Consider the following 11,991-nt stretch of genomic DNA (forward strand, 5'->3'; position numbering starts at 1 on the left):
ATTCATGAGCGGGTAGGAAAAGGTGGGGGGGGGGGACAACAACAGGCTAAATACACCTGGTAATTTATTTGCTATGAATAATTTGAACAGCCCCGAGTGACGGAGATACCTCAGTTATTTATCCTGGGGGAGAAATGTGCAGGTGCTGCAGACTGGGTGTGCTCCAGAGCAGGCCCTGCCTTTAACGTTTGCCTCCCCCGCCCCAGTGCAAACCTCTACGGCCACGTTTGGAACGAGATACAAGACAAGCTTCATCCAAGCCCTTCATTAATTGCCCTTCCTGGAATCTCCTGCCGGCTAAATTGTTCCCCGCAGAATCCCTGGCTCCAGGGTTAGGAAAGGGTTACTGAGCGCGCCTTCCCGTTTGGGCTGGGTGGGTGGAAATAGCGTTGGCTTTCATCTGCAAACCTCGTAAAGCACGAGCAGCTGCTGGAGGGAGATGGGCTCCTTGTAAATCAGCCAGAGGGATGAAGAACGGAGCGGCAGCATCGCTCCGTAGGCACGGAGCTGTCCCGGTCCCATCCCGGTCCCCATCCCGGTCCCCGCAGGACTCCGGGCAGGAGCTGTCGCTGTGCCCTGCAGCGTTTTGCCCTCTCGGGGAGCTCCCGCTGCAGTTTTGGGCCAAGATTGTTGGAGTTGTTCCTTGAGCAATTTTCGGAGGCCGCCCTGCCGTGCCGGAGTGGTTAATGCGAGCATCTCGCCTTTAGTGTCACCATATTGTAACTGTGGGGTTTTGTCTTCTGCCACCACCAGCCTGAAATGCATTTCATTATTTTTGGTCTTAAAATTCAGAGAGGGTTTTTTGTTTTTTCCCTCCCATCAAATATCTTTGTATTTGTTTCCAGAAACAAATGATTAGCATTAGTATTCATTAGTATTCGTGTTAACGATTGATAAAGGGCCCACTACTGTAGTATCTGTGCATAGCACACAAAATTCAATTAAAAATATAATAATTTCCTCAAGCCATGATCATACAATCTGTACCATCCCCCAAAGTTAGTTCCTGAAACTTGCCCCGAAGTTTCCTGTGGAGGGAGGGATCTGTTTGCCAGGGAAGAAGGGCCCTGCGCCAGGGATGCTGTGGTGGAGTGAGCAGGACCAGGCTGGGGAGGGCAGGAGAGGGCATGTCCAGCCCAAACCAGGAATTCCTTTGGAAGCTCCAAGCCAGGGCAGCTCTGCTCCCAGCCCTCATGTCAGTCCTGCAGCAGGCTTGGTGCATCTCAGCCAAGGTGCAATCCCCACCGAAGGGGATCTCAAAACGGCTTGAAGGATTTGGCACTACTTCATCCTAATGTTTGCTGCCTCCATCCCTCTGGGTGACTCATTTTTTGGAGTCTGGCACGATGTCTCCCTCTCTCCTGGCTCTCCAGGCTTGTTTCCCAGCGTTGCTGGGCTGGAGGTCACTCCCATGCCCAAGGAGAGCGCTGGGGACCATTGCAAGGCTGGAGACCACAATGCTGCTCCTTCTCTGAGGAACAGCTCCTGCAGACCTGCAGAGGACACTGAGGGCTCTTCCCCTCCCTGCTGGGGACCCACTGTCGGAATCTGTGGGTATTGATGATTCCAAGATTGTAGAAAGTCTCTGTCTTTCTGCCCTGTTGCCAAAGAAGAAGCCATAATTCATCTGTGCTGGTTTCAAGGTTGTTTATTCTGTTTATCTCTAACATGTTCTGCTGCCCTGCCGCAGCTCTGTCCTGCAGGGCAGCGTGTGGGGCTCTGCCCTCAGTGGGATGTTACAAACATTAAATACCAGAAACTACCTGTGCTGGATTTACAATAACGTGCCAATATCTGTCACCTACGTTGGACAGTGTGTCCCCAGCCTAAACCAATAGAAAAATGCCAACACTGCAGTGAAACATGGAGGGCATGAAGAAGGAGGAAAAAGACAAGACACACCCAATTTCCTCCATCTTGTCCCCTCTGAACCCCTAATCTAGAAACCTAAAATTTTACTTTTGCACCCGTGTCACACTTAATTATTACTCTTATCAAACACTCAGAGCTGGTAATTCATCCTGTAAGATTGAAAACTCTTTTCCATGGACAGAGATCACAGCCAGTGTCTCTGGGGGCTCTGTCCAGGGGGGTTCATGACCCCTGCCGGGGTCCCAGACCTGCCAGGGCAGCCAGAGGGAAGCCCTGGATTCCCACACCCCACCACACCCTGACCTCTGCCAGGCCATTTGCCTCCCAGCTGACACCTCAGAGCACTCACCACCTCTGCACAAAGCCTACCTGCACGTGTGGACACCTTCCCTGCTCGGGGTGCTCTGAGGGCAGTTCCCAGGCTGGGGATGAGCCAGAGAGGAGCTTTGCTCCAAGATGCCACCACAAACATCTGGCAAGAAACAAAAGACATCTCAGAGGCATCTGGGCTCCTGTAAAGCAGTGTTGGATGGAAGCTGTTGCCTTTTCAGCCTGCCTGGGTGGATACCTGCCCTGTGGCTTTCCCAGAGCTGCCTCGCTCAGTGAGGGCAGTGGCAGAGCTGAGTTGTCACTGAGCAGTGGCTGCTCAGGCCTGGTTTCACCGGTTCAGACCAAAGCTGAGTTTGCCACGCAGGTTTGGTTCTGCCAACAGCACCGGAACGTTCGATGTGCCCGCACAGGCTTTGGAGGGAGTCAGGCTCGAGGCAGGAGAGCATCTGTCACTTCTGGCTGTCTCTTCCTGCCATGGGGTAGAGGACAGCATGGAGCATCTCTTGCTAGCTGGAGAATCTCTTACAGCTGTGGTTCTTCTCCAGCAATCTAGGACCTAAACAACATGCTTCAATCCTAGCTGCTCTGGAGGTTTTCCAGATCATTTTGTACCATGTGACAAATGACTTCTCCAGGATTAGGACAGGCAGCCATTGGTAGTCCTGGGGATTCCCAGGATTCCCATTATCCTAGGAATGTGTCATGGGGAAGAAATGGTCTTCAGCGTTTAAAATACCCCAACCCACCCCTGGAACTTCACCCTGAGAACAATGAGTTGTAGGAGTAGTGAGGAGAGGCCTGGAGACTTTCCAGTAGGATAAATTGGCTGTTTATCAGCACTTTGATGGGTGTCAGGTGCTACCTTCTCACAGGCTTTGTGTTTCTGCCACATCAGAGTCTGTAAGAAGAGCAGAGAAGAAACTTTATGGTTTGGTTCATTTAGGTGGGAAGCTTGACTGTGCTGAGGGTCTGGCTGTGTTTGAGGGGGCAGATGTTCACAAGAGGGGACACGCTGACCAAACAGGGCAGTTTGGACAGAAAAATCCTCCTCCACCTTGAGTGACAGACCCAAAATAAATGGACTGGACATGAATTTAACCACACTTCACTAAAGCAGATGGTTCTGAAACTCTGGAACCTGGACCCTCGGGGACATGGGTAGTGGCTGCTTTTAAACACCATTGGTATCATTCAGATACCCAAATGCAAAATGTGCTACTCGGGGACAAGACACAGATTTGCAGGAACCTTGAACTGGTGTTGAGAGTACACATATCACTAGAATGAGTATTTTCCTCTGTACATTCACATTGTGGCCAGATCTCCACTGCTCATGTTATCTATCTGTGTTATAAACACAACGAGACAATATTTTAGGTGTTTCCTCTGTTTGCAGAATGAAGAGTTGGTCGTGTCTGCCTGAGCACCATGTTCTTTCCACAGGCTTCTTTCATGCCAGCTATCCAGAAAAAAAGCTGCTCCAGAGCTCACCTGACACACTGAGCCCTGCAGGTCACTTCTATTCTTTGCCACAGGCTTTTCTTCCAGCTTTGGACCCGTGTTTCTCCACGCCTGATGCGTGGCTGGGAGCAATCCCATTCCAGAGCTCCATCCCAAGCAGGGAAAATGGCTGGATGGCAGGAATCCCACTGCAGAGCTCCATCCCAGCCCGGGGAGGATGGCTGGATCACAGGGATCAATCCCACTGCAGAGCTCCATCTCAGCCTGGGGAGGATGGCTGGATCACAGGGATCAATCCCACTGCAGAGCTCCATCCCAGCCTGGGGAGGATGGCTGGATCACAGGGATCAATCCCACTGCAGAGCTCCATCCCAGCCTGGGGAGGATGGCTGGATCACAGGGATCAATCCCACTGCAGAGCTCCATCCCAGCCTGGGGAGGATGGCTGGATCACAGGGATCAATCCCACTGCAGAGCTCCATTCCAGCCCAGGGAGGATGGCTGGATCACAGGGAGCAATCCCACTGCAGAGCTCCATCCCAGCCCAGGGAGGATGGCTGGATCACAGCGATGAAGCTGTCAGCCTCTCCAGGAGTGGAGGTGGGGAAGTGTGGGAGATAAACAGTTCAGCCTTGGCACTTTTCTTGAAAGTTGTTGCTTCTATTTCAGAGCTCATGTGCCTGAAAACCTGTCTGGGCTTTTTTTTCTGACTGTATCAGTTGGTCTAATAAAAGATACTGCCTCTCCTTACAAGCCTGCTCTGCACTCCTGAGCTCAGGTCCTTTATCCTTCCCTTCGTGCTGCTGACAAAGACTGAGGCTCCCTGGCCATACAATATCTGGGAAGTCAATGCCGTGTCAAGCCCCCAGGTTTACACCCATGGCCACAGTGAATGTACTTATTTACCAGAGAGAATCATCAGCTCTGCCTCCTGCTGCTGCTGCTGCTGCAGGGAAAGCAAAATCCAGGGGGGTCTGCAGGGACCCTTCCCTGGGCAGGTGGGCTGATGCACACATGGGGCTCTGCAGCATGGGAGGGGAATGCCAGTGGGTTTCACCAGGCACCTCTCACCCTGGGAAGGATGAACAGCTCTTCAGCCACTCATTGTTGAACTGCTGAAGTTGCTAAGGGAAGCCCTTAGGAGATGGCACAGAGGTGGCACTGCCTCAGGAGTCTCCAGCAGGATGGCACTCAGAGACACTTTGTGCATTCTGTGGAGTCCAAGCTGCTGCCTGATTCCTTGGGGGCAGTTTTGGTGCTGTCTACCACAGCAGGGTGTCCTCACAACGTCACCCAGGGAGGCTGTGGCCTGGCTGCACTCTCACTGCTCACTGCAGCACCTCCACACAGCGACACGCAGAGAGCTGCAGGTGTCAGGGAGACAGAGGGAAGAAGATTTTCACAATAAGAGTGGTGAGGCCCTAGCACAGGTTGCCCAGAAAGGTGGTGGACACCCCATTCCTGGAAACATTCAGGTTGGATGGGGCTCTGAGCAACCTGCTCTAGTGGAAGGTGTCCCAGCTCATTGCAAAGTGCTGGGAATTGGACCTTTAAAGGTCCCTTCCAGCCCAGACCATTCTCTAATTCCATAACTATGCTGAATTTGGTGCTCTGGGAAGGCTGGTATAATTCAAGGTGTATTTTTTCTGTCAGACATTGCACTGGCTCACTGATCAGGACCTTCACCCCGGTGAAGAGCTGCCCACAGAGGGAGCAGGGCACAGGTTCCACAGCTCTGGTGGCTGCCCGGGGTGACTGGCCACACCACAGGATTGTCACCAGCAAGGAAATCCCTGCAAATATCCACCAGCTTCCTCATTAACAGTGAGCCACAAATATAAATGCTGCTGCAAAAGGGTAGTGAACACATCACCTGTGAGGAATGAGAGCTAAACACACGGAGCGCTGAGCTAAAGGGAGGGGTGGGATGGGAATCACACACGGATAAAACGTGCAGAACAAAAATTAAGTTTGGGAAGGGCTGTAAACTTCTGCCTCAGGTCCTAATCCGGGGGAATGTTTATTTTTGAAGCAAGTTATCCTCCAGCTCTCTCCCACAGAAGGTGGTGCCTTCCCAGGGAGCATCTCTTGCTGGCCAGTGTGAGCAAGCAGCTCGTGGGATGATCCAACCTGCCACATCCATCACTGCTCCCCTCTTCTGTCAGGGATGCAACAGGGCACTGACCTGCTCCATTAAATCTCTCCATGCAGGAGGCTGGATCCCTGTAACTCTTTATAGCTGGAGTTGAATAAATGCCTTTTTTCAGGGTTGGGGGGATGAAATTGAGCAAGAAACACTGTAAAAATGCAGAAAGAATAACCTGTAAGTATCCAGTCTGTTCTGCACTGTATCTGAGAACACATCAGTGCTGCTGCCCGGATGAGCTGCTCCGTGCATATATTTTCCATATATCTCTCCCAGAAAATATTATTTGATGGCATGTGATTAAAAGGGTCTTTTTTAATATGTGGCACACGCATAACGAAATGTATGTGTGCACTTGCATGTAAAATAACCAGATATGAGGGAAAAGCAGGAATAAAATCATCCCTGGCAATGCCTGGTGGGAATCTGTGCTCTGAGCTAATTCTGGGTATTTGGAAAAAGCATTCCTGGTGGTGGGAATCTCACCAGGTCCCACAGAACAGCAAGCAGGACCTGTGTCCTCAGTGCCCCTGAAAAGCCCCAGAAACCTGGAAGTCTTTCCAAAACGTGCTTCCTTCAATTAAAAATCAATTAAAAATCCCCTCCCTTTCCCAGTGCCTGAAGCATAAAAATAATAAAGTTATTTAAAGATCCATTATTTCCTAAATAAAGTTTGGATTGGGGGTATTTTCAAATTCTAGGTGCTCTTCACCTCTCACTTCTGGCAGTTGCAAGCCCGACGGTGATTCCCGCGAGGAGGAGGAGGCTGAAGGCAGAAATACAGCTCTATTTGTGCTGATACTGGATCTCGGGCTACATGATCTCATCTAATTTAAAGTTACTCCAAATGAACTATCTCCAAGAATATAATTTTAATGTTTCCCTATCAGGCCATTCTTATCTCTCTGCATTATCATGATATCATTCAGGAATAATAATCGCACCATTAGTTTTGGTGTCTAAACAAGCTGGTGAGGAGAAATGGGTTTTAATCACCGCCCTGAAAATTGCTGCTCTCCCCAAGAAAAAACCAAAACAAAACAACAAAAAAAACCAACCAAACAAACCAAAAAGGGCACAAAGTTTATAAAATCCAGCCCGGGAGGCTGTACAACTGCAATAGATACCCTTCCAGCACAAAGGATGTAGGGGGGAAATGAAAATATTTAAGTATTTTAGGATGGAAGCGTTGGAATCTCGAAGGAAATCTTTCTTTTCCTATTTTTTTTTTTTTTTTAAGCGAGGGCATTTATGGGATGTAAATGAACAAACCGGAGCCCGAAATGCCCCGAGCTGATGGAGCGTGTGTGCTGCAGCACGGCGAGGCGGCAGCCAATGAAAGCCGGGCTGCCGATTTTTTATCATTAATATTGCGGAGCAGCATTAACTGATTGCAAAGACTTTTCGGGAGCAGGCAGAGCCTGCGAGCCACCGCTCCTTCCCGAACGATTTGCTACCCGGATTTTTGAGAACGACGCCCGGCTCTTCTCGTTTAATCATGCCGAGGGATGACGAGTGATACAAATTCTCCCCCTCCTTCGAAGAATTTGAAAAGAAACAATAAAAGCGAAGGGAGTTTTGTATTTGAACCGTCGGAGGGGAAAGCACATGGTGCTGAGAGAGGGGCAGCGGCTCCAGGCGGTTTCCCTCGCGGATTTTGAGCGCGGCAGCTCCGCGGGGCACCGCGCCGGCAGCTGGGGCTGCCGATAGCTCTGTTTCCACAGAAAAAGTGGGGTAAAAAAGAAGTTTCCACGCGTGTCACCCTACCATGGCCACGGCCAAGCCCGCCTGTCGGGGCCAGCGGCGCTCGGGCAGCACAGCCCCTGCCCGTGGCGCCCGTCCCGCCGGGTCACCGCGGCCACGCGTGGCATGGATGTCCCCAGAACTGGCCACGCCGCCGGCGACCCTGGGGGGACAGCTGCAGGAAGGGGCCGCCTGCACCCACCTTTTTTTGTTTGCGGGTCCCATATGAGCATCAGCGGCTGCTGGGGTGGGGAGAAGCTCGGGGGATCCCACCCTGGGACGGGAGCACATTTCCCTGAGCAAGGAGCGGCGCCGGAGCCGGAGGGTCCCGCCCGGGGTGGTCCCGCCCGCTGCCCCCGCTCTGGGCAAGGGGGTCCCTGGTGCGGGTTGGGAAATTCCCATTTCTGGGCACAACGAAAAAAGCCTCTGGGACGGAGCCGGCGGCAGCAGAGCCAAAGCTTCGGGCGCTGCCGGCCCCGTCCAGGTGAGCGGACTCCACATCCTTGGTCCCTTTCTTCTTCCTCCTCCTCATCTTCCTTCTCCTCCTCCCCGGCTCCGCACGCACAGGGCTCTGCCGGGAAATGAAAGTCATTTATCGCGGAGAAGGAGGAAATAAGGGCAAGGTGGTTTAGTCTATTATTATTATTAATATTATTGGACGGGGTGGGGGAGCAGAGGGCCCCCCCGGAGCGGCGGCCCGGCACGGAGCGGCCCCGGCGGGGCTCCCCTCGGGCAGGAGGCGAAGTTTCGGGCGGAGAGGCGCGGGGGGACCCCGGAGGGGCCGGGCCGGCCGCCCCCCGCCCGTCCCGGGAGCCCCCCCCGACATCTCGTTGCTCTCCCCGGCCGCTGTCGGACGCGGGCGGGCGGGGGCAGGGGGCGGCCCGGGGGGACCTTTTCGGAGCAGGTTTGTTAACCAAAGCAGGTGCTAAAAACCAATAAGCCCGGAACAAACGCGGTCCCCCACGGGAGCCGGGACAATTGTTTCCATTTAATAAATATTTTCCCCACGGGCGTTTCGCGGGAGGCAGGCAATTATTCAAAGCGAGCCGGGACGCGGGCCGGCTCCCGGGGTTAAGCGGGGCTGCGGAGAGGGGAAGGCGGGGGTTGGGGAAGCGAGAGAGCGGCCGGGAGCGCGGGGAAGGCGGGGGCACGGGGGGAGCGGACGGCGGTGGGCGCACGGCGGAGCGCAGCGCTCGCAGCCCCGACGGCGGCGGCGGCGGAGCCTGGAGGGCGCCGGGACCGGCCCCGCTCCGCGCACCCCAGGGATGGGGGAGGATGAGGAAGATGGGGACGACCCCCTTCTCCATCCCCCTTCCTCCACAGCTGCTATTAGCGCAACTCACAAAAGCCGTCCTTTTAATCCGCGCGTTAGAAGGAGGCGGGCGGGGGGGGGGGGGGGGGCGGGGGGTTCCTCCTGTCCCCTCCTTCCTTCCTCCTCCTCCCTCCTCTGTCCCCTCCCCTCCTCTTCCTCTCGCCCTTCCTCTCTCCCTCTCTTTTTAAGCGGGCCCCCTCCGCGCTGATTGGGCGCCCGGCCGCTCTGTGACCGCCCTGCCGCTATGTCAGCCTGCCCGCCGCAGCCCCGCGCCTTTGAACTGCCCCGCACCGCCCCGCGTCCCCACCGCCGGCCCGGAGCTGCGCCCGGCGGCTCCCCGCCCGCCTAGTGCCCGCCGGGCCCGCGGGCCTCCGCTCCGCGCCGCTCCGCGCTGCCCCGCGCCCCGCCCCGGCACGGCTCCCGCCGGGGACGGCCTTGCCGCAGGACCTGTGATGATCAGCTGAGCCCGCTCCTGCCGCTCCTCCGGCTCCGCCGGCCTTCTCCCGCCGTTCTTCCTCCTCCTCCTCCTCCTCCTCGTCCTGCCGCCGCCGTCCGGCGCCCCCAGAGCCGCCCGCCCGCCCGCCCGCCCGGCCGAAGCATGTCCAAGCCCAGCGACCACATCAAGCGCCCCATGAACGCCTTCATGGTGTGGTCCCGCGGCCAACGGCGCAAGATGGCCCAGGAGAACCCCAAAATGCACAACTCGGAGATTAGCAAGCGGCTGGGCGCGGAGTGGAAGTTGCTCTCCGAGGCGGAGAAGCGCCCGTACATCGACGAGGCCAAGCGGCTGCGGGCGCAGCACATGAAGGAGCATCCCGACTACAAGTACCGGCCCCGGCGCAAGCCCAAGAACCTGCTGAAAAAGGACAGGTATGTCTTCCCTTTGCCTTACCTCGGGGAAACAGATCCCTTAAAGGCCGCCGGGCTTCCCGTGGGGGCCACTGACTCGCTGCTGAGCTCCCCGGAGAAGGCCAGGGCTTTCCTGCCTCCCACCTCAGCACCTTACTCCTTACTTGACCCCAGCCAGTTCAGCTCCAGCGCCATTCAGAAGATGACTGAGGTTCCTCACACCTTAGCCACCAGCACCCTGCCCTACGCCTCCACCTTGGGATACCAGAACGGGGCGTTCGGCAGCTTGAGCTGCCCCAGCCAACACACCCACACTCACCCCTCGCCAACTAACCCGGGCTATGTCGTGCCATGTAACTGTACCGCTTGGTCGGCTTCCAGTTTGCAACCTCCAGTTGCCTACATATTATTCCCAGGCATGACCAAGACTGGGATAGACCCCTATTCTTCAGCACACGCGACTGCCATGTAACACCCACCCACCCGCGGCCCCGCAGGCGTGTGTGTGTGCGTGTGTCCCCCAGCCCGGCCGGCAGCTGGAACTGGGATTCCTCCGTGTGTGCATGTACATAAAAGCTGCAGGAGCAAAAGGCCGCCCGAACCAGGACTCTGCCGCCCGCCGCCGGGCCGGGACAGACGCGGACGCTGCCTCGGAGATGCTCTCGCCTAAAGCTCGCCACGAGAGCTGGCCCCGGGCTCGGGGGGGATCTGCAATCGCGGGGGCACATAGCAGCCCGGCGCTTGTAAGTGTTGTAAATGTGTTTAAAAAACAGAAAAAGCAAAGCGAACCTTGAACTGCCCTTTCGGGACAAAGCGGGGAGAAAAAGACAAAAAAAAAAAAAAAAAAGAGAGAGGCGGTTTCGATTTTTATTTATTCTCTTAATGTCTATGAGTTCTCCAGGGTCTCATGTCACTTGGACTTGACTTTGGGAAGTCCCGGTCTTACTCTGATTTTATTTTTTTCCCCTCGTTGTTTTCCTTTTGCACATTGAAAAACGAGATCAGCTGTGTTATATATATATAAATATATATATATTTTGCCACCACGTACTACTAGGTAAAATTGCTTTTCATGTCAGAAAAAAGGCTCTTCAAAGTTAAAAAAGAAAAAAAAAGACAAAAAAAAAAGAAGGGGAGAAACACTTATATTTAAAACCTATGATAGTGTTTGCTTAATTTAAAACAGATAGTCCTTAAATTTGTGTGATCCAGTGAGACTAGATCTAAGTTTACTTTAGACAGAGCGTCAGGTATGAAGTCAGGCAGTAGAATTGTAAAAAAATTAATACTACTACTACTACTAATAACGAAAAACCGAATAAAAACCGATGGCAATTTAAATATGTTTTCACAATGTCTCGGGCAAGAAGAAACAGAAACTAAGATGTATCCGGCAGGATTTTACCTCCTTAAACCTTTTCATTTGTTGAACAAAGACGTTTTGAATAAAGACAATCTGTCATCAAACGAGGCAAGTGCGTGCTGTGAGTGCGGGGACGCAGCCCCGCGTCCCACACCGCTGCCCCCGCTCCGGGAGCGACCCCCGCCCGCAGCCCCCGGTTCTCCCCGGCCCGGGGCCGCTCTGGAGCCGGGCCGGGCCGGGCCGGGCCGGGCTCCGCTCGGAGCCCGTCGGGGAAACGCGGCTGCGGGCGGAGAAAACTTGCGGAAAGACGGGATGGAGCTGGGGGCTGCGAGGGCTGCTCCCGTCCCGTCCCGTCCCGGCCCGGCCCGGCCCGGCCCGTCCCGTCGGGGAAACGGCTTTTCCCGAGTTGCATCCGCGGCGTTGGAGTTGTAGCGGTGCGAGGGAATATTTGGAGCGGGGAGGGGAGGCTTTGGCGGTGCTGGAAGGGGGTGGTTTGCAATTTGTGCGGGTCAATTAGCGGTGTTTGGGGCGCTCTTCCCTTGGCCAAGGGAGGGAGTCGCGGGGAAGGAAGAAGAGGCAGAGGATCCGTCTGGAGGGGCTGAATAGCCGGAGCGCTGCGTGTTTGGATGTGCTTTGCTCATTAAGTGCTCTTTGGAGACCGATGTTAGAATTAAACGGCGTAACACAATTAACATACATGGGGCTTGAATGGGAGGGTAAGCGGGGGAAGAATAGATAGATAAATAAATGAGAGATCAGGCGAAGGTAAACAAAAGGGGAGAGGAGAAAAGGGCTGAAAGGAGAGGTTAGAATGGCTGCTCCAGCCTTGTTTAGCATGACAAAACGGCTCTTACAAATGAGGACAATTAAAGGAGCTGGCTTGGGGAGGGCCTGGGAGCCGCGGGACGATCCGCT

At 54.6% G+C, this 11,991-nt stretch overlaps 1 protein-coding gene across 1 annotated transcript; it reads left to right on the forward strand.

Moving 5' to 3' along the window:
* Positions 1-9,067: 9,067 nt before the first annotated feature.
* Positions 9,068-11,183, forward strand: SOX14 (SRY-box transcription factor 14). Its single transcript, XM_002196070.7, has one exon. It carries the CDS (start codon positions 9,463-9,465, stop codon positions 10,183-10,185), a length of 723 nt encoding a protein of 240 aa, XP_002196106.1. The 5' UTR covers positions 9,068-9,462; the 3' UTR covers positions 10,186-11,183.
* The last annotated feature ends 808 nt before the right edge of the window (positions 11,184-11,991 follow it).

Source organism: Taeniopygia guttata, chromosome 9 (genome assembly GCF_048771995.1).
Source record: "Taeniopygia guttata chromosome 9, bTaeGut7.mat, whole genome shotgun sequence".
Taxonomy (NCBI): domain Eukaryota; kingdom Metazoa; phylum Chordata; class Aves; order Passeriformes; family Estrildidae; genus Taeniopygia; species Taeniopygia guttata.